The sequence below is a fragment of the Pleurodeles waltl genome, chromosome 8, assembly GCF_031143425.1.
Source record: "Pleurodeles waltl isolate 20211129_DDA chromosome 8, aPleWal1.hap1.20221129, whole genome shotgun sequence".
NCBI classification, from domain to species: Eukaryota; Metazoa; Chordata; class Amphibia; order Caudata; family Salamandridae; genus Pleurodeles; species Pleurodeles waltl.
The window spans coordinates 806,951,005-806,973,642 of NC_090447.1; the positions used below are offsets into that span (position 1 = coordinate 806,951,005).

Genomic DNA, 22,638 nt, shown 5'->3' on the forward strand with positions numbered 1-22,638 from the left:
GAGCCCTCACCCATCAAGGTGTCAAGCTTCATCATTGCCCTGTAGTCTTTGCTGGGTGGGCAGTGCAATACCCAGTGGGCTCCAAAGATGACACTTAGTTGGAGATCTTTTATAATCAATTTGCCTGGGTTGTCTATGCCAAATGATACTGCCGTGAAATTCCAACAGATTGGGGGGGGCACTAAAATTAGCTATATACAATTGTGCAAATTGGGATTGTATTTTCAACGCCATGATTAAAAACAGTTGTTGGACTTTTTTGCTTATGCAGGGTCATCCCCGATCTTTTTGCCTCCTGCCTCCTATTTTTTCTGACCAGTTGCTGTTGGCTTTTGAACTCTTAGCACTTTACCACTGCTAAACAGTGCTAAAGTGCATATGTTCTCTCTGTAAATTGTATTGTTGATTGGTTTATCCATGATTGTCATATTTGATTTACTAGTAAGTCCCTAGTAAAGTGCACTGGAGGTGCCAGGGCCTGTAAATCAAATGCTACTGGAGGGCCTGCAGCACTGGTTGTGCCACCCACATAAGTAGCTCTGTAATCATGTCTCAGACCTGCCACTGCAGTGTCTGTGTGTGCGGTTGTAACTGTAAATTCGACTTGGCAAGTGTACCCACTTGCCAGGCCCAAATCTTCCCTTTTCTTACATGTCAGACACCCCTAAGGTAGGCCGTAGGTAGCCCCAAGGGCAGGGTGCAGAGTATGGTTAAGGTAGGACATATAGTAATGTGTTTTATATGTCCTGACAGTGAAATATTGCTAAATTCGTTTTTCACTGTTGCAAGGCCTGTCCCTCTCATAGGTTAACATGGGGGCTACCTTTAAATATGATTAAAGTGTAGATTCCCATTGGGAGCGGATGGACATATGGAGTTTGGGGTCTCTGAGCTCACAATTTAAAAATACATCTTTTAGTAAAATTGATTTTAAGATTGTGTGTTTGATCCCCTGGTGAGTGTCTGGGGCCTGGCCTGGGCAAGTCAGGATTTCACATTTAAGAGAGACTTTGCTTTGAAGTAGGCGCCCTTCAAAGGAGAAAATGGGTATAAGAAGGGCATCCAAAACCACAGACTTTAGAACACTTCTGGAAACAAAAGAGGAACCTCTGCCTGGAGAAGAGCTGAAGAGCTGAGGAAGAAGAGCTGCCCTGCCTGTGACTGTGCTTTGTGGAGCTATCCTACAGTTGCTGTTTCTGCCTGTGTAAAGGGACAAAGACTGGACTTTGTGGTATATTCCTGCTTGAGAAGGACTCTCCAAGGGCTTGGACTGAGCTTGACCCTGTTCTGAAGCCTCAGGGCCTTCAAAGACGTCCCTTACCAGCACCTGGACTCTCAGCTGAGACTCCTGCCCTGACAAGTGGTGCCCTATCCAGTCCCTGGGCCCTTGAAAGGAAAAGCTGGTGAAAATTCAAGGAAATTGACTTCGGACGACTCCGGACTGACACCGCTGCTGAATCCGGTGACGCCACCTGCAACTGTGATCTTCGCTGGAACGCGACGACCTTCGCAGGCCTGACACCGCTACAGCCCCGCTAAAGTCCAGGACTCCGTGGAAGTCACCGCACCACGTCGTGACCGACACCGCTCGAAGTGCGCAGATTCAACATTTCGCACAGACGCCGTAACCCTGATTTCACGCATCACCTTGTTTTCATTCTTCACCAAGGTACTGTACCTGGGGGTCTGCGTGACTCTGTGGCCGGTGCCATTGGTGTCGGATTGTTGGGAACGACTCCGTCATGACGCCGTGGTAACACCTCACCAAAGCATTTTGTGTTTCTTAGCGCTATTTTTTAATTTAATCTTTAAAAATTCATAACTTGACTTGTGTATTGTGGATTTTTGTTGCTTTGATCTTGTTTTGTTTAGATAAATATTTCCTATTTTTCTACACCAGTGTTGTGTCATTTTGGTGTGTTTTCATTACGTTACTGTGTGTGTTGGTACAAATACTTTACACCTAGCACTCTGAAGTTAAGGCTACTGCTCTGCCAAGCTACCAAGGGGATAAGCATGGGTTAGCTGAGGGTGATTCTCTTTTACCCTGACTAGAGTGAGGGTCCTTGCTTGAACAGGGGGTAACCTGACTGTCAACCAAAGACCCCATTTCTAACAACAGTGCTGCAGAACCTGTCAAGCAATGTGATGAGCTTGTGGTTCTAGAAGGAGGTCTGCATATGTTGTGCCTAGATAGCCCAAACAGGAGCTCTTCCCTAATGCATCTTCATGCCTCTGACCAGGGTTAGGTCCGTTAGGGTGGAGGAGCATCAAACCTCCCCCTGCCCCTCGGTTGCAGTGGCAACGGCAAAACCTTTACAAGAAAACGATAATAAACTGTGTTTATTAGTGTTTTCTTGTAAAGGGGCGGGCTACAGGAATGACCAGCAGTGAGGGGAGGGAACTGTGCACTCCCCTCAGAGTACATGTTTGTTTGGTCCGCTGTCTCGGGCCAGCCAAACTCACATGTTCAGTAGGCTTTCTCCAGCCCAGCAACACAGTTGCCCGACTGGAGAGAGTATGCCCAGGCTCCCAGCCACTCCTAACGCTGCTCTGAGCAGCATCAGAATTGGCCACAGGGCAGGCTGGGAGCTTGTGCCTGCAGCAGAGGAGCGAATGGAGTGGTGCGGCGGCGTTCGAGGTAAGAGTTTAATTTTTTAAATATTAATTTCATTTGTATTCCCCCTGTGCGACGCCCTGCTCCTTCTGCACGTCATCAGCCATGTACCTCAGCTGAGGGCAGACCCTTATGTGACAGTTGAAGGGACAGCCAGGACAACATGCAGGTTCCGGAGGCCTGGCCTGCAAAAAGGGCACAAAAAAGTAGGAATGACCTTTGTGACATCACTCCTAAATAATGCAGCAAAGTTGTTTCAAGTGGAGAAGTAATGTTGGAAGATCTGCTTTCTAATTTCTGGATCAGTAATATTGAAAATTAAGTGATTAATTAAGTGTATGTTTTCATCCGATGGATCTTGCACACTGAAGGGCTCATTTAACATTTAGCAGGGGCGTGCCAGCATTCCAAAGCACCCACATCAGAAGACCACCTGCCAGATGTATAAACCCCACCTGCCAGGTGGAGATTACTGTGATGAAAGTGCGTTTGCCCGGGAGGCAGATGTACATTCCTCGTGGTTAAATGCGGAGTTGAAAATAATGTTTTTCGGCTTCTTGGCATTGTTTTTTGCTTTTCAGCAGCAAGCCACCAAAGAGAAGGTTTGCTGAAACTAAAAGAAAAGCGTCCCTGATGCACAGGGAGTCTTCACCCTGCACTGCAGGGATATTTTAATACTTTCCTGTCAAGGAATGCCAAGCAGACACTGAAAATCGCGACGGGTGCAACTGCACCCGTCGCACCCCTTCCACTCCGCCGGCTCCATTCGGAGCCGGCATCCTCATGGAAGGGGGTTTCCCGCTGGGCTGGCGGGCGGCCTTCTGGCGGTCGCCCGCCAGCCCAGCGGGAAACTCAGAATTACCGCGGCGGTCTTTTGACCGCGCAGCGGTATTCTGACGGCGGGACTTTGGCGGGCGGCCTCTGCCGCCCGCCAAAGTCAGAATGACCGCCAATGTGTTCTAGCTAAAATTCTGAGAAGGTGACACAGTTCGAAAATTCATGAAGTTATAAAGTATTACATCTTTGCAACACTTTGAAGGCAGAATTCTAATTCCACACACCCTTATGCTTGCCACATCAGTCAAAGTCCTGTGCAATCTGTGACATAGGTCCACAATTGTTATACCAAGTTCAGTAAATTAGAAGGTCAAACCTTTGACAAGGTCCAGTAAGCACATTCATTGCTCTTTATCCAAATAGTGCATTGTAATCTGGTTGGATCTGAATATATGTCTTTAAGTGAAGAAGACCAGGGCCATACATTTACTTAGAGCATTTTATCTTAAGGTTTCTCAGTGATTGATGATCAGTGATTGAAATAACCACAGAGAAAGATTTCAATCCCAGTGAATCAGATAGTAAAAGGACTGCAAGAAGAGAATTTGCAATATCAGTATAGTTTCGTATGACTTGGCAATGTCCGTAAGTTTTTCATGTGAAGTTTTTTCCACCAGAGGTGTTTTGTATGATTTTGTAGAGTTTTCAAGGTTATCTTGTGAATTGATTGCATTATGTGAATTTGTATCATAGGCAGGGGCCACTATATTGTTTGTCTGTGCGGATGTTGATTTGGATGATTTGAATTACCTAGCACTTATAGCTGGTTTTGCATGTTTTGTGGCCTGTGTTTCTCTGTTGCAAGTAACATTACAAGAGGCATTTTTGTTCAGTTCAATGAAGAATTTGTAGTATGTGTTGGTAAATGGTCCTCTCCGAAGGGGCACTACATGTACCCAGGGCCTGTAAATTAAATGCTACTAGTGGGCCTGCAGCACTGATTGTGCCGCCCACATAAGTAGCCTCTTAACCATGTCTCAGGTTTGCCATTGCGAGGCCTGTGTGGCAGTTTCCCTGCCACATCGACTTTGAATTTTAAAGTACTTGAAAAGTCTTAAATTCCTTTTTTTTACACATACGTCACCCCTAAAAGGTAGGCCCTAGGTAACCCATAGGGCTGGGTACTATGTAAGTAAAAGGCAGGACATGTAGTTATAAGTGTTACGTGTCCTGGTAGTGAAAAACTCCCAAAGCCAGTTTTCACTGCTGTGAAGCCTGTTCCTCTCATAGTCCATCATTAGAGATTCCCCTCTATGTTTTAAGTGGTAATTTCTGATCTGAGAGGAATATATATGTCATATTTGGTATGGGTGGAATGGTAGTAAGAAATCCTACTTACTGGTGAAGTTGGATTTTACATTACTATTTCAGAAATGCCACTTTTAGAAAGTATATAAATAGGGGCTGGGCCAATTTTATATCAGTGTGGTTAGGCCACTATATAATTGTACAACAAGAAAAATACCTTCACTCACTTAATTAGACATTATTTATTGATTGGGTGCAACAACATATATTAGTGCGGCCACATATTTATTTATGTAATTACTTTGAATTATAAAAACACTTTTAAGGAAGATTTAAAAAAAAATAAAACATGTCATCCACTTCATAGAACTATCTAAATTTCACATTTAAACTAAAGACACAAAACTTTTCCACCCCATCATCTTTCTCTAACACAACACATAAATGTTTGAATGTACAATTAACACTGACTCAACATACACACTATTTGACAATAGACAATATGACAACTTAGCCCCTGTTTAGGCCAAATCTGTAGACAACATAACATTATGTCCTCATTGAACTTTATAACCACATCAAGACCTGTTTCATCACTCAAAGCCGTAAAAAACACTTTTGTAATTTTTAACCAACAGAAAAACTCCTAACATCTATCCTTAAGGATTGGAAGGCGTATAATATTTATGTTTAAAGGGGCCTCAATTCGAAAAGGGACCAACAATAATTCGGTTTATTCCTACAGGTCCCCTTTATGACCCAGCCGAGTTCTTAACCAAAATCCCTAGTACAATACTGTGATGCATTTCAAACCCATCAGGTCAGGGTTCTCCTCAGGACTGTGAAATGGATAAAAAACTCCAACCTGAAACAAAAAATAATAATAATAACTGAACAATGAAGAAAAAATCTTACCAATGTATTGATTAATGTCCATGAGGCTTACTTGCTATAGTGTAAGACAGTCCTTACTTAATTAATCACTGAAAAATAAAAAGAAAGAACTAAGCAAAACATAAGGACATTTTCTTTTGGATACGTCACTTTATACTCGCCTACTGAAGATGTTTTCAACTTCTTTTAACCAAAGGACCAATTTGTTTGTGAATTGGCAAAAGTACAGCTGGAACAGACTGAAATAGGCCATTTTCTATAGCAAATTGTGACAAGCACAGAATTACTTACTAAATGTGAGGCAACAGAAAACTCACTCTTCAACGATTCAGGGGAGACGCTATTTAATCATTAAATGTCTTTTCTCTATTTTGCTGTAATGAGAGAAAAGTAAACTAGGAATCACTTCCACTCCTGGCCACTTACTGGGTTTCGTCGCAAGCGCCAAGCTGCTTTTTTGATCGATTTTCTACATCTACTAATCAATGACATGTTTGTATATGTGTTATGCTGTGGTGTTCCCTTCCATACACTCAAACAGTGCATTGTGGTCCTTTACAAATACCAGTAGTATTCAACATACATTTCAACTATACTAACCTATTGATAAACCTTTTTGAGTGCTTTTAGAAAGTAGGCATTTCTCTGCACTTACAGCCTGTCTCCAATCCATGCCTGGTCTGTGCTGGTTGACAGTTCACTGTGTGCATTCCACCCAGACAGCCGTAAACACAGGACACTCAGCTGCATCTGTATTCATCTGCATACGGATAGGTTTCTCTGGGCAGGAAGGGTGGAAGGGCTCTCACTTCCACTTCAAAGGCCAGTGGCCTGACCCCACACAAAGGACTGATCACCCCCCACAGGGGTCCTGGCAGACAGGGCTTGGTTGAAAGGGGACTCTATGCACTTCAAAACCACTCTTTGAAGTTTCCCCTACTTCAAATGCATTTTTAGGTGTATATATACAGGGTCTTTGACCTCACAAAATCTAGCACTTCTGGACCTACAACTGGACTCTAGCAGATGGACTACCTGGCTGCCAAAGGACTCATCTGGACTGCTTTGCTGGAATAATGCTGCCCTACTTGTTGCCCTGCTGCCTGCTGGCCCCTGACTCTGCTGGAAGGACTCTGCCTTCCCCACAAGTGCTCTCGAAGGGTTTGTATTGAGCTTGCCTCCTATTCTGAAGTCTCAGGGCCACAAAGATATCACCAAAGAGAAGAAAATTCCTGTTTGCTGAAAAATTTACACAACACCTGCAGAAATTGACGCAGCGCCTGCCTCGCGGCTAAAAAATCACAGCATCACCTACTGGATCGACACAGTACCTCCTCCCTCTTACCAGCGGGTCAACAATTTTTAGCGCATCATCCCTGGGCATCAAAATATCCCCTGCATCACATTGAGGAACCAAGGCTTTGCTTCTGGAAATCAACACATCATCTTGCATTGTGGAAAGAAACAACGCATCATCTGTGCCATGGCGGAAAATCATATGCAGTGCTTTATTTTTCAACACATCTCCTCCTCTGCAGCCCCCGTCCGTTGTTATTTTTGATGCATCCCAGGTATGGTGTGTTAAAAGGATACAACCACTGATTCGTAAGTACTGAGACTCATTTAAATCTTTAAAAAGTAATATCTTGACTAGTGCATATAGAATATTTGGTCTTAATTGATAAGTATATATTTTTCTAAACTGGTGTGGAGTACTTTTGTAGTGTTTTCACTGTATTACTGTATGAGTTGTTGCACAAATACTTTACACATTGCATTCTAAGTTAAGGCTGCCTGCTCTGTGCCAAGCTACCAAAGGGTGAGCAGAGTATAATTTAGATTGTGTAGTGATTTACCCTGACTAGGATTGTGGTCACTACTTGAACAAGGGTCTGCAAACTACAGACCCAATTTTTAACAATATGTAATTGAATACATTTATCAGCTGATGGCAGCAGGGTTCTAAGACAACATTCAGGCCCTCATTAGGAGTTTGGCGGGTGGAAAAGGCCGCATGTCAAACTCCTGCAGGTCAGGAGACCGCTAGTGCTGTCTCCTTCCCGCTGGCCCTATTAAGAGTTTCCCACTGGACCAATGGGCAGAAACATAGTTTCTTCCTGCTGGACCAGCTCGAAACGCACAACATAATAGAGCCGGCGGCAATGCTGTTGTGCGTCGAGTGCACCAGCACCCATCGCACAAATCACTGTCTGCAAAGCAGACAGTAATTTCGGCAATGGGGCTGGCCTGGGGGCCCCCGCACTGCCCATGCCAAGTGCATGGGCAGCACAGGCAGCATTTCCATGGCTATGAAGCTTCCATGTAAATGCCGGTGGAGAGAGGGATCCTAATCCCCAGGGCATCGCCATTTGGGGGCCAAAAAGTAGTGGTGCCAGTGGTACGACCATGGCACTTTTGCCACAGTCATAATTTTGCGGTCAGACTGCTGCTTTGGCGGCCGGCAAACATGACACTGGCAGTCTGGTGACCACCAGGGTCAAAATGAGGCCCTCAGTGTCTTGAAATTACACTGCAATATTGATTTTCCTGCTTATTTCATTATTTAGTTCAAAAAGCAAAGTCTCTAATTACTGATCTCTGATTTCATGGCCCAAGTTGTTTATAAAACTCTATTTCATTTGGTTTGTAATATTTCTACGTGTCCCTATGGCAAAACATCCATACTTCATTAACATATAGCAAGAGTAACAAAGAGAAAAGCAAATTATTCAATAACAAAATAAAACAAAAGTGAAAAAAGAAAAAATATTCTATAATAATCACTCAGAATAGTAACACCGGAAAGCACTTCATTAATCTAAGGCTAACTTACAAAAGCTGCAATCCTTCTACTGTGTCAGCTAATGAACTTCTAATGTCTTATGGAATGATAATCATGAGGGCAAAAGATGTGTCTCATGTAGCAGGGAGTCCAATGAGAGAAAAACTTTGTGACATAGCAAGGTCTTGCATTGCAAATAGTAAAGCACAGTAAAACCTGAATACTGAAGGAGTACCTGGAGCAGATGAAACATATATTAGTTGTGTTATTCCTTGAACCCATAACCAAATAGTTGCAGAATGAAAGATGAACTAAGGTGCATCAGTAGAAGACTAGAGCATTTGAAGTGCATTACCACAAGTGCATCAGTTGTAGAGTACAGGGAGTGCAGAATTATTAGGCAAGTTGTATTTTTGAGGATTAATTTTATTATTGAACAACAACCATGTTCTCAATGAACCCAAAAAACTCATTAATATCAAAGCGGAATATTTTTGGAAGTAGTTTTTAGTTTGTTTTTAGTTTTAGCTATGTTAGGGGGATATCTGTGTGTGCAGGTGACTATTACTGTGCATAATTATTAGGCAACTTAACAAAAAACAAATATATACCCATTTCAATTATTTATTATTACCAGTGAAACCAATATAACATCTCAACATTCACAAATATACATTTCTGACATTCAAAAACAAAACAAAAACAAATCAGTGACCAATATAGCCACCTTTCTTTGCAAGGACACTCAAAAGCCTGCCATCCATGGATTCTGTCAGTGTTTTGATCTGTTCACCATCAACATTGCGTGCAGCAGCAACCACAGCCTCCCAGACACTGTTCAGAGAGGTGTACTGTTTTCCCTCCTTGTAAATCTCACATTTGATGATGGACCACAGGTTCTCAATGGGGTTCAGATCAGGTGAACAAGGAGGCCATGTCATTAGATTTCCTTCTTTTATACCCTTTCTTGCCAGCCACGCTGTGGAGTACTTGGACGCGTGTGATGGAGCATTGTCCTGCATGAAAATCATGTTTTTCTTGAAGGATGCAGACTTCTTCCTGTACCACTGCTTGAAGAAGGTGTCTTCCAGGAACTGGCAGTAGGACTGGGAGTTGAGCTTGACTCCATCCTCAACCCGAAAAGGCCCCACAAGCTCATCTTTGATGATACCAGCCCAAACCAGTACTCCACCTCCACCTTGCTGGCGTCTGAGTCGGACTGGAGCTCTCTGCCCTTTACCAATCCAGCCACGGGCCCATCCATCTGACCCATCAAGACTCACTCTCATTTCATCAGTCAATAAAACCTTAGAAAAATCAGTCTTGAGATATTTCTTGGCCCAGTCTTGACGTTTCAGCTTGTGTGTCTTGTTCAGTGGTGGTCGTCTTTCAGCCTTTCTTACCTTGGCCATGTCTCTGAGTATTGCACACCTTGTGCTTTTGGGCACTCCAGTGATGTTGCAGCTCTGAAATATGGCCAAACTGGTGGCAAGTGGCATCGTGGCAGCTGTACGCTTGACTTTTCTCAGTTCATGGGCAGTTATTTTGCACCTTGGTTTTTCCACACGCTTCTTGCGACCCTGTTGACTATTTTGAATGAAACGCTTGATTGTTCGATGATCACGCTTCAGAAGCTTTGCAATTTTAAGAGTTCTGCATCCCTCTGCAAGATATCTCACTATTTTTGACTTTTCTGAGCCTGTCAAGTCCTTCTTTTGACCCATTTTGCCAAAGGAAAGGAAGTTGCCTAATAATTATGCACACCTGATATAGGGTGTTGATGTCATTAGACCACACCCCTTCTCATTACAGAGATGCACATCACCTAATATGCTTAATTGGTAGTAGGCTTTCGAGCCTATACAGCTTGGAGTAAGACAACATGCATAAAGAGGATGATGTGGTCAAAATACTCATTTGCCTAATAATTCTGCACTCCCTGTATGTTTCATACCTCTGTGTATCGTTCACAATGTGCTGTATTTAGTCACTACTGAGTTCATGGCAGACCAGTTTGAATGACATATATCCAATTCAGCACTACCTTAACTGGACCCAAATCTTGCAGTTGTGCCTAATGTCAAACCTTTGATTTTTGGTGCAACCCTTTTTTCCCCTCGATGCTGCAAAATTGTGAAACTCCATTCCCCTGTCTTTTCAACAGAATGCAGTCTTGGATGCTTTAAAAGAATGCTTAAAACCAGGCCTCTTAACCAATCTCTTTTTATCTTACTTTAGCTCTATTAGGCGAATTTAAGATCCATTAGTGAAAAGCCCCATGTGCCATGGTACTCCAAAGATCTCAGTACCAGAAAAAGACATATTAGGTAATTGGAAAAGATCTGAAAGAGAGAAAATCTGCTGAAAATCGAGTATCTCTCAAAAAAACAAATGGGCCTAAAAAACCTCATACAAGCAACAAAACCAAATACTATATGACAATAATAAGGATAGCTAGGATCTGCCCCTTAACTATTTTCCATACAATAAATATATTGACCATTGTTAATAATGTTGCCAACTTTCTTACACAGGAAATTACTTAAAACAATAAATGAAGGACTCTCCAAACAGCTTACAAAACACTTTTGTCAATTATTTTGGAAACATGCACAGCCTCATGCTCATCCTTTAACAAACTTGAAATCCAAGACACTTTGCTAATCGTCTTCTCCATCAGTCCCTCCTAGACAAATTTCCTAGTTGTTGCATTGCTTATAAAAAACTGAGGAACATCTCTTCTCTCATACTTAGGATAGCCAATGCTTCTCTTGAAAAATGTCTTTCACCAACTATTAAAATGGGCCAAATCACCCCACTTCTCAAGAAGCCAAACTGAGATCTCATGAATCTTCAAAGTTCAGACATGCCTCGAAACTCCCATATTTAGGTTAAATCATTGTGACAACTGTTGTCACACAACTTCTAACTCAAATTTCCATCAATAACCTACAAAACCCATGCAGTTCTGGATTCCACTTCAAGTAGAGTACAGAAATCAATACATCTAGAGAATACATGAATCATTGAATGTAGTAGAAGATTGTAACTCAAGCCTCTGGGTGCTGCTCGACCTGTCAGCAGCTTTCAACACCAGAGATCACCGTTCACTGGTGCATACATTCAATTATAGAATGGGAGTAAAAGTAACTGTTTTAAATTATGTAAATCATTCCTCTCATCAAGATTACAGTTTTATTTCTGGAATCTTTTGAATCAGACATACAGAATGTGAAAATTGGCCTTATCATTCATCAAAATCTAAATCTTAGGGAACACATAGGTAAACTGACTAGCTCAACCACATCTACTCCAGAAACTGCAACATTCAATGCTTCACTCACATTTCAGGAATATGGTCCAGTCAGTCATACTTCACTGCTTTGACTGATGCAGATCTAGCCACCCTTCCAAAAATTCCACTAGTTCTCTCAAGGCTATACTCCATAGTGCTGCCAAATGTGTTAGATGTGCTAAATATTTACACCATATCAGACCCATCCTGAAACTACTCTGTTGGCTTCCTGTCAAAGCAAAGATTGAATTCAAGATCTCATATGTAATCCACAAAACTATCCTCAATGGTTTACACTCTTACTTGAAGGAAAAACTGCAACTCATGAGTGGAAAACATACTACAATGAAAAGAGGCATATTGATTCTTGAAATCCCTAACATCAAACAAAGCAAATCTTCAAAAACAAAGTTCTCATCAGTTTCCTCAAGGCTATGGATCCCCCCTTTCTTCACCACAGACTCAGACTTAACCTAGAACTTTTGACAATTTTCAAAGAACAGAAAACACACTTTTTCAAACAATATATTACGGACAAAGGACTAAACATAAACCTCTCCTTCATTTTTGAGACTTTGTTCATCCTTTATTATATTTTCTTTGGGGTTACATGCAAGGTGCTAATATCTATTTATTACCTGTTAATTGTTGTATGCAAGGCACTCTACTGCACTAGGGCTATTCCTGCATTATAGGCCTAGCCCTTTTACATGTTTTGGAAAGCTATGTAAACATCCATGCCCAAAAAAAACATGGAAGTGAAAGTCAAAGTCTTAGGCACCTTGGTACTCTAAACACTTTGCTGATAATAAACAATCCAACAGCAACCAGGAAAGAAAATGGAAGAGAAACAGAACCCCAGAGGCCCTTTCGATACTGAAGTCCCTCTGCGCACCACACTGCAGCTTATTATGTCAGGCAAAGCAAAGTGCTATCCTAACACCATCAGTGAAACCACCAGCAGAAGCAGAATATCATTCAAGGCAATCAAACACTGCACCAACCCCCGGTCAGACTCACTACTCCTCAGTGCAAATAAAAGTGCTATGTCATTGACCTCTTCTTCAGTAAAAAAAATACAGAAGATCTGACAGCACATCAAACACCTCAAGCCTGCTTTATCTCTGACAACCATCCCTTCCAGTAACATTCGGCACTAGTCAGCTTTCAAAGCCCTCTGTATCCCAGATCTGGCAGGCTTACTCAACTCCTGCAAAGTCACTTCTTATGAAGCTGATGTCTCACAATCACCCTTCATTAGAACTCCCCCTGCGTACACTCTCTTACACTTATGTACCATTTTTAATGCCTCCCTCACTCGAGCCATCTTTCCAGAAGCTGTCAAGACAGTCAGATCCTCCCACTCCTAAAGAGGCCTAAACTAGACCTTGAAGACATTGCAGACTACCGGCCCATAACTCACCTATCATTCAGTGGTAGGATTATTGAAAAAGCAATCTGTGTCCAAATCGTAGATCACATGAATACTAACCATCTCCTGCATGTCCACCAGTCTGGCTTCAGATCACACTGTAATACTGAGATCTTTACCTTATGCATTGTAGATAATGCCCTCTTGACCACACATGAAGATGACTCATATGCAGTCTCAAATGAGATTCACCAGCAATCTATTTCACTGGTTCTTCTCCTACCTTTCCAACTTACACACGTTTGTTCACATGAGCACCTGCTGCAGTTCACAAAGTATCCCTATCACCTATGGAGTGCCCTAGAGGTTGATAGTGTCTCCTGTCATCTTCAACCATCCCATGGAGAAGCTTAGTGCTCTATTCACAAATTACAGCATCAAGACACAACTCTATTTGAAGTCTCCTCTGCTCCAGGCATCCAAAACCTCAAACACTGCTTGCACATCATCCAGATGTAGATGTCCAGCACCAATCCATTGAAGACAGAATTCAAGTTATTTGCTAAGAATAACAGACAATATACATTACAAACTTGTCTCAATGACATGAACCTCGATAGCTTTGAAACCCCAACTTTCATCAAATGCCAGGTCACGTAGATTTACCCTAGACACCAAGCTCAACCTCAAGGAACACACTGCTGAAAACCACAAAGATGGCCTGGTGTAAAAGAAAGTCAAATTATTTCTGCTCGATAGCGACTTCAGGACTGCTGCTTAAGCCCTTGTACTCTTGGACCTGGGTGAAAGTAGTAACATACTCTGTGGCCTCCCGGACTCTGATGCCCCTTAGGGAAATCCTAAATGCCACAGCACGTCTCATCCAGGGCCTGAGAAATGATGATCACATAATCCTGCCCTGATGGAATTCAATTAGCTTCCTTGCCAGCCCACACCATTATCAGAATCGGGTGCATCATTTACAAAGCCATCACAACCAGCAGCCCCCCCCCCCATATCGTGCAGGCAAACTCGCCATCTTTGGTGGTTGTTGGCACAGCCACAGCTAGGACACCATCAGACTGCAGACTAAGGAAGTGTAAAAGGGAAAGAATAAGACAGCAGGCCTTTTCAATCTATGCAGCCAGAACAAAAACCTCATTCCAGTAAAGACTGCTCCTAATGCAGCTCCAATTTAGGAAAGAGTTAAAAATTCACATCTGATAGAACACTACATCACAATGCATTAACCACGCACAAGCCAGCTTCTTCTCCTATTAGTCGTTGACTTAATGCTCGTCTTTCCCCCAGTACATCGCTCCTCTGCCTTTTGGCTAAGTTCGCACTATATATACGTATATGCATACATACCTACATACTACAATTAAATGAATAAAATAAAATAATCATTCATGAAATTAGCAGAGCCTCTTGTAAGGTTAAAAAAATTATTGAAACACGGGTATGAAGATTTTAAGGAAGAGCTCAGTAAAAGTACTCTTAAGACACATCTCGAGATCTCATGGTAATAAAGCAATAACCTTTTCTTTATTTTTCAGCTTCGTAAATCTGTCTTCAGCATCAGGGCAAGGAATCTTCTGGAAAAAGAAACTGCAGTTAATAAAATTTTAAGGTAAGAATAATAATCAGTACTGACAAATTTAGATAAGAATTTGATATACGTTGGGGGGCATCTTTCATTTTCATGCAAAGTTGTACAGCTTACTAAACTAAAGAGCTATTTAATTTTATTTTATGTAGGTCGTGGTACAAATGGGCCTGTATGCCTTTGAGCACTAAACTGGAGGCAAAGACTCCACAGCGCAATTAGCATTTTATGAATTTGATGTACCACCCTAAGTGGCAACAGAACACCCAGAATTGGGGCCCGAGCACACAATGCCACTGCAACTAATTTACACCTGATTGATGAGCCCCAATCAGGGTAAAATCAGTTTTGGCTGCTTTTGTGTTCCATTTCAGGGTGGACCTGGCCTGGCAGTGTGGGCTGGACTATTCCTATTGGAGCAGGGTCAAGATTGATTTGCATATGGCTGGGTCCAAACTGAGGTGGCATGCTGGGCACAACAATGATGGGTTGGAATGCTATCTGAGCGAATGCCAGTGATTAGACTGTGATTGTAAGCATTCCTCCCATCGCATTTTCTGTGCAATTAGCATTTGTGTGGCTTTGGGCTTTAAAAGGCAAATTAGGATTCTAACACGTTCATAGGAGAGGCAGGCTAATTGCTGATGGTAAAATTGAGGAATGACCTTGATTGGGCCTGAACAATTAGCATTCCGCTCATTTTAAAACTGCTGTAGTGTAAAACCAAGTGCATAACAATGTGGCCTTGTATTTGTTACTATGCCCAAGATCTAAATAAAACCTGAACTGTGTGCTGAACTAAAAAATCATCTCTTTTCAGGATATAGGTATTGGCCAACCCAAATTACTGGGGGCCTCATTACTGCAACCTTCTGGCCACTTGAAAAATGTCAAAAATGAAAAGCTTGGAAAATAAAAACAGTGATAACTAATGGTAGTGTTTTTAAGTACATTCACTACTGCTAAGAAGAAATGGCTGGTAAGGTTGAAACTACTCAGATTCGAAGTCACCCACAAGGAACTGATGGGGAAAATCCCAGTGGGCCTGATTCACAAAGGTAAACTTACATTTTTGTGGAAGTTTACTCTTTTTCAGTATTCACATACTACGATTTAATAGTAAATTTATGACTGAGGAGACTATGCAGTCGAGGCAGAGAACTCCACGCATAAAAAGATAGGCCTGCCATATCCCCTATGAATTTTTAATATACCCATCTGAAGATCCACTTAGGTAAGAAGCATTACCACTGGAATTAATCATTCTGGCAATGAGTCCACTGGTTATTCATTGGTATTTCACTCGGTTTATTTGGCTGCTTTTAAAAGCAAAAAATCTCCAGGCAATATGTACAAGATCCACAGTTTCTACAATCTTGTAATTCTCAATAAGGCTTGTTAGTAACTCCTATTTTCTTGTAATCAATGCCACTGGGAAATACGAGGATCTGATAATGAACCCCGAGAAGCAACTGCTGTGGAATGGGCTTTAGAGTGCTGGTAAGGCACTTATAGAAAGAGCTGCTTCTACCGTGGAGAATTGCTCATGGATGCTGACTTGCTGGCAAGTCACTGATAGAAGGAGCTGCCTCTATCTAGGAGAATCGCTCAAAGTCGCTGACACTTCACTGGGTGCTTTACTACTGAGAAGACTTTCCTTGGGTCACGGTCACGCTGCTAGACTCATCCACCAGTAGGCCATCACCATCAGTGCTGTAAGATGCCCACATTGCTAAAACGTTCTACCACTGACAAGTCACTACTTAGGAGGTTCACACTATTAATTGGCTACAGCACTGAGACCCTTGGAGGAAATTCTAACTGCTGGAATCCTGGTATTGTGAGAAAGCAATTTTTGAACGTAGCTCCATGGAAGGGTCATAATTTATTGAACTGAAAAATATAGAGTAAATCACAGTATTTAGAGATCAACAGCAGTGGGAAGGTGGGACTGGAGGGGAAGTCATGACTACCAATTATCTTATACGATTTAGAAATCTCTGGTGGGGGAGGCTGGAAAGGTTGGCTCTTTCTAAAGCACTAAACAGGCACTGCCAGGAGGTGGTCACACTGCATGGATCATGTGAACTGAGAAGGCATCAATAGAAGAAGGATTCATTTCTGGAGTACTCAAGCACTAAGAATGCCCTAATGAGATGACACTAATGGAGGAAGGTCAAAGCAATGGGTTTAGAAGCACTGACAAGATGCTTCTTGAAAACATCACACCCCTGAAGCCCTGTAAAACTGTGGTGGCTCTCCTAAAGGAATATTACACTACCTGAGTTCATTGCACCAAATGGTTTACATACAAAAGCCTTAGGGTGGTCTCCCCACAACTTTTTGCCTACCTCCTCCACTTACCTGACCTCATTATTGCTGGCTTTAGGACTTTGTGTACCATACCACTGCTACCCAGCGCTAAAGTGTTTTTGCTCTGTCCCCTAAAACATGGTAACATTGGCTTAACCCCAAATGACATATTTAATTTACTTACAAGTCCCTAGTAAAGTGCACTACAGGTGTCCCGGGCTTTTAAATTAAATGCCACTTATGGGCCTACAGCACTGATTGTGCCGCCCACTTAAGTAGCCCTCTGCCCAGTCTCAGACCTGCCAATGCAGAGCCTATGTGTGCAGCTTTATACTGCCATGTCGATGTGGCAAATAACTAACTATTTTGCCATGCCCACACCTTCCTTTTTTACACAAACAAGTCACCCCAACGGTGGCCCTGGACAACCCTGAGGGCAGGTTGTAATGCATTTAAAAGGCAGGGCATGTACTTTTAGGTTTTATATGCCCTGGTAGTGAAAGTCATTTTTCACTATAACAAGACCTATCTCTCCCATTGGATAACATTGGAATTACCTTTATACATTATATAAGTGTAATTCACAATCTGGAAGAGATACGGTTTTCAAGTTTGGTGTCTCTGGATTTACAATTTAAAATCACAGCCTATGATGAAGTCGGATTTTAAATTACAGTTCTGAAAATGCCACTTTTAGAAAGTTTTAATTTTCTTACTTTAGCAATTTGGTGCCTGCTACCTGTCATTGAATACACGTCTGGGGTGGGTGACAGCTGGACTTGGTGCATTCCCTCAAGACAGCCACACACAAAGGGAGCTTAGGTGTGACTTGATAGGCCATTCACCTCCTGATGGGCTTGGCACAGCCTCACACTTGCACCTGAATAGGCTGTGTCCAGTCCCCACACAACGGGCTACATATGCCCCTGTAGTGAGTCTGGAGCCACGGCAGGAAGTGTACCTCTGTACACTTCAAAGACCTTTCTTTGACATCTCCCCCACTTCAAAGACACAACTGGGTATAAGTACTGGACCTCTGACACCACCAATTCAGTACACTTCTGGACCTGGATACTCACCAGGAAGAAGGACAGCTGTGCTGCTACTAACTGCTGGACTCCTGCTTTGCTAACCTGCTTCCTGCTCACTTTTGTTTGTGATTTACCCTGACTAGGTTTGTGGTTCTTGCTTGGACACGGTACACACCTCTGCCAACTTAAAACCGTGGGCCTCATTTATGAGGTCCTAGTGGCACACTGCACCATGGGAGCGTCATCTTTTTTGAAGCTCCAGTGGATCAGTGTGCCAGCCCATATTTACAAGGCCACCCAAAGCCACCTTGTGTGGCTTTTCATGGCCTTGTAAATATGGACCCTTTTCACGCATTACACTGCATGAAAGGGGCGTTCCATTGGTGTTGTTATGGGTGTTCCCACGTAACACCCATGGAATCTGACAGAATCTGATGCATTCCCAGATTTACAAGTCTGGGAATAGCTCAGATTCCTACGCCACCTCAGGGGTGGTGCAAAAGTGGCATAACGGGGAGAAATAACATTATTTCTCACTGTGTTTTCCTCTTTCTAGTGTGCTGCATTCTACAGCACACATAGAAAGATGAAAACGCCATTAATGATTATTTATGTACATGAAAGTGCCATTCCTGCACATAAACAATCGCCTGTGTTGGCGCTAGACAGCAATTTGTGCGCCAAAGAAGAGCGGTGCAGCAAAAAGGCTAGCGGCTCTGCCTGAGCCAAAGCTTAGTATATGAGGCCCCAAATTTCTAACACACACATACCATTATTACCTATGTCAATCAAGCAATTCCTTAATGTTCAATTACAGGCGCACAAGTTAACAGGGATCAGCAATCACAATCCCTAAAATAGAAACTACATATTGTTGTCTCTGACAGTTATGAAATTAAACTCAGCACGCGTATGTGCTTTTCAATTACACTGTCAATTAATGAATACAAAATACAAAATAAATTCGAATTGCAATAATATAGGCCTGATTCCCCCCAATGACGATAAGACAAAGTACAAGATGGTCTGATAATTTTACATGAAAAAATCCTTTAATCTTGATTCCTTGCATAGAGGTGTCTATGATGAACAACTCTCGTTCTTACTTTTGGATTTTAAGTTACTGTGAAAGGTTCAGAACTAAATTATCTACCTGAGGTGGTGATGATGGGTGGAATTGTGGCTGCTTCCTATTCTGCTAGCAAACTTTGTGGAGAGTTGGGTCTGAGGACCTGTCAGCAACTCATAAGAGGACTCTATGTATAAGGCTGCTCTGTAAATTGGTTCTGCTCTTATGTGCCTCATGCAATACTGGCCTGGTTTACTACTGTGGTGGGCTGCCAGGGCAGTTATAGGTACCAATACTGGAACAGCATTGAAGGCCTGAGGTCAAAGACATCATGTATCTACATGAGCTAGAGTCCCTGCTGCGTCTGAACCACTAGAAGTCAGGTAAGTCAAGGTGCGAAGCAGGAGGGAACAGGTCTCACGATTGCTGTCTTACCGTTTCTGATCACTGTCTGCTGTTGTGGCCAAGTTAAATGCGGGTAGTTTACCAATCTCTGCATTCCTTTTGTGACTGCTGTTTTTGTCCCAGGACAGTAGTCTTCCTGCTACAATAGTTGCGCCATGGATCCTGTCTGGGTGTGATGTTTGTGTGTTCCAGGGCGAGAACTGCTCATTGTGCACCACATTCTTTAGAAGGGTGAATCTGCTACTGTAGAATTCCTTTACTAAGGCTAATTGAAGGCCCATATAATGGGAGAAAATTTGATCTCCACTGTTATTACAAGAAGGGAACTCAGACAATGATAGTAGAGAACTTCCCTGTGGTTAAAAATGAGGGTTTCATATGGGAACTGATAACGCGTCCCTTACTAGATAATTTATTCACTCTGGGACTCGTTTTAGGCCGATGAATCTTTTGACCCTGATTGAAGACACCTTAAGAAGCGATAGCTAATCAACAGGTCAATCAATAAGTCAATAACGTCATCAATAGTCACCATAACAAATCAATTCACTGACATTAATGAGAATCGGGACACACCATGACCTTTCAGTCATGAATAACCACACCGAACTTGTAAGGATTTGAATTTTATTCCCTATTCATTAAAATCTACTAGCAAGTTTATTCGTCTCAAAACCATAAAACACATCAACACCGTTATAATATGGCAACTCGAATAAGATTTTATCAAGGCAAGAATCATAAACATTAGAACATAGCACAATGTCAGCATGGATTAATCTTAGCAGAGTATCATGAGCGCATTATTCAACAAAGCATTGATTCAGTCATTTGTCTATTTGCGTCCGTTTAGTGAATTCCTTATCTAACCTCAAATTAGCATTAGCATGTTGGGCTTCATGCAAAATGTTTTAGCAACACAAATTTACAAAACATCTACCTATGGTCTCTGTCAAAAGAAGCAGTTGGTACCTAGAAAGGAAAGGCAAACAGACCATTACAACTTCATCATTATATAGTTACCCTCCGTAATGGGTCAGCATACAGAGTCAGTCTTCATCCTCAGGACCTCAGTTGATTCGCCATCAGCCAAGAAGCACAGCAAAGTTCAGCAAGACGGGGTAAGAAGGGACACTTCCCTCATAAGGAGGAGAAGTATAAAACGGGCAAGGTAAGGGTGCGGATGGTTTAAAGAGTCAAACAGCAAAGTCTTTAGACAGAGTGACAAAGTGGCTGGGTAATAGCAAGAATGGCTCGCAATGGCATCTAATGGCTGATTTCTCCTTGTGTCAAGAGATGTTATCCCTTTTCTGTTGTACAGTCCCCTAATTTCCAATTGGGCAGGTTTGGCGCACCACAATCTCCATCCAATGGTTTACCAGTCGTACCATCAAAATTGTCACCTCATAACAGTTCTCACGTAGTTTATTGGCTCTTGTGATTGACGTCTCCAACGGGCAGAATGTCCGGTATGATTTCATGTTCTTGTGGTCCTCTCACATCCCCAGTCAGTAGTTCCATTGTCTATACCGGTTTAGGCGACCTTGTACCTGTTGCAAGTTTACACTGTTGCATTTGGGAAGAATGTTTCCCTGAGCAAGTCGAGTCTCATGAGAACGGATCTACTACAGTTACACTCATCTTTCAGCTTCTGGAAAAATACGACTACATGTCCCTCAGCAAGTCAGCACACTGCACGTTAGAAAAACACATTTAATATGCAACCATGCAGCTAGGCCCGACTCATGCTAACTGAGGCCTAGTGATTTATTAGCAAAACCTTACCATATAATTCTTAATACTAATACAAAATCATACATTAGTACATCAATAATTCATTACTAGTCAATTTTTATTAGTCATCGTATATATTGAGGGCCACTCCCCGTGGGCACATTTCAAACACACGTTTAATAAAACACAGCAATAAATTTTCTATGCGCATTATATGCATTAATTCGCAAACATTCCATGTTAATTTCGATTATAAGAGCTACGCTCCCACACTACTTATCAAATCCTCTCACTCAGGATCCTCTATGATTATTACTAGATTGTTGTTGCAATTGCTACTGGGCAAAACGTATTTATCTGACCAGTGGGTGAGACTACTGGCTGGGCATGACATTGACCTTAGAAAGTCCTGATTCAGATAGTTACACTTCAAAATACTCCACAACTGGTAGTTGTCACCCTGGAAGCTCAAACGGGCCTGGCTCTTGCCACATGACCTCCCCTGGGATTGCACTGCGGGCCTCTGCAATCTGTTTCACATCCTTTTGTTGTGCCCAGTGCTCAAGGGATATTGGATGGAGGCTTGGTCCCTTTCTCCGCTGTCACAGCCCTTTCCCATTCCCTCCTACCCCAGATCTTGCCATTCTGCATGATGTCTTTGACCTTCCTGACCTGACAACACATGACCACTGGTGGTTAGCAATCTCCGATTGCCATGGCTAAGCTCTGCATACTCTGGCGCTGTAACTTTATAGGGTGGCTAGTCATGAGCACTCCACCTACAAATCTAATGATAAACTGGATATCTTTGATGCAATCTGAGGCCCGTTCCTGGCAATGGATGAGACTATCTCGGCATTGGAGCATGTGAATCTTGCCTGCGCTCCCCATCGCTTCTTGCCTGCTTCCCCCGTAGGCTGTGCCACGGCCTTATTGTAGCTAACAGATTCCCAGTATTGCAGATGCATCCCTCTTCTCCAGGCCTTCCCTGGTTGATTGCATTGTTGAATTGCTGAATTCCTCTCACTCAGGATCCTCTATGATTATGACTAGATTGTTGTTGCAATTGCTGCTGGGCAAAACCTATTTATTTGACCAGTGGGTGAGACTACTGGCTGGGCATGACATTGACCTTAGAAAGTCCTGATTCAGATTGTTACACTTCAAAATACTCCACAACTGGTAGTTGTCACCCTGGAAGCTCAAACGGGCCTGGCTCTTGCCACATGACCTCCCCTATGATTGCACTGCGGGCCTCTGCAATCTGTTTCACATCCTTTAGTTGTGCCCAGTGTTCAAGGTATATTGAATGGAGGCTTGGTCCCTTTCTCCGCTGTCACAGCCCTTTCCCATTCCCTCCTACCCCCCATCTTGCCATTCTGCATGATGTCTTTGACCTTCCTGACCTGACAACACATGTCCACTGGTGGTT

The 22,638-nt window shown here is 42.6% G+C and overlaps 1 protein-coding gene across 1 annotated transcript in view; it reads left to right on the forward strand.

The window, feature by feature from the left end:
• NALCN (sodium leak channel, non-selective) overlaps positions 1 to 22,638 on the forward strand; it is a 2,264,872-nt gene that overhangs the window by 1,871,135 nt on the left and 371,099 nt on the right. The window contains exon 17 of the mRNA XM_069205064.1: positions 14,605 to 14,678. Within this exon, the coding sequence (XP_069061165.1) occupies positions 14,605 to 14,678 (74 nt within the window). The remainder of the gene's footprint in view (positions 1 to 14,604; positions 14,679 to 22,638) is intronic.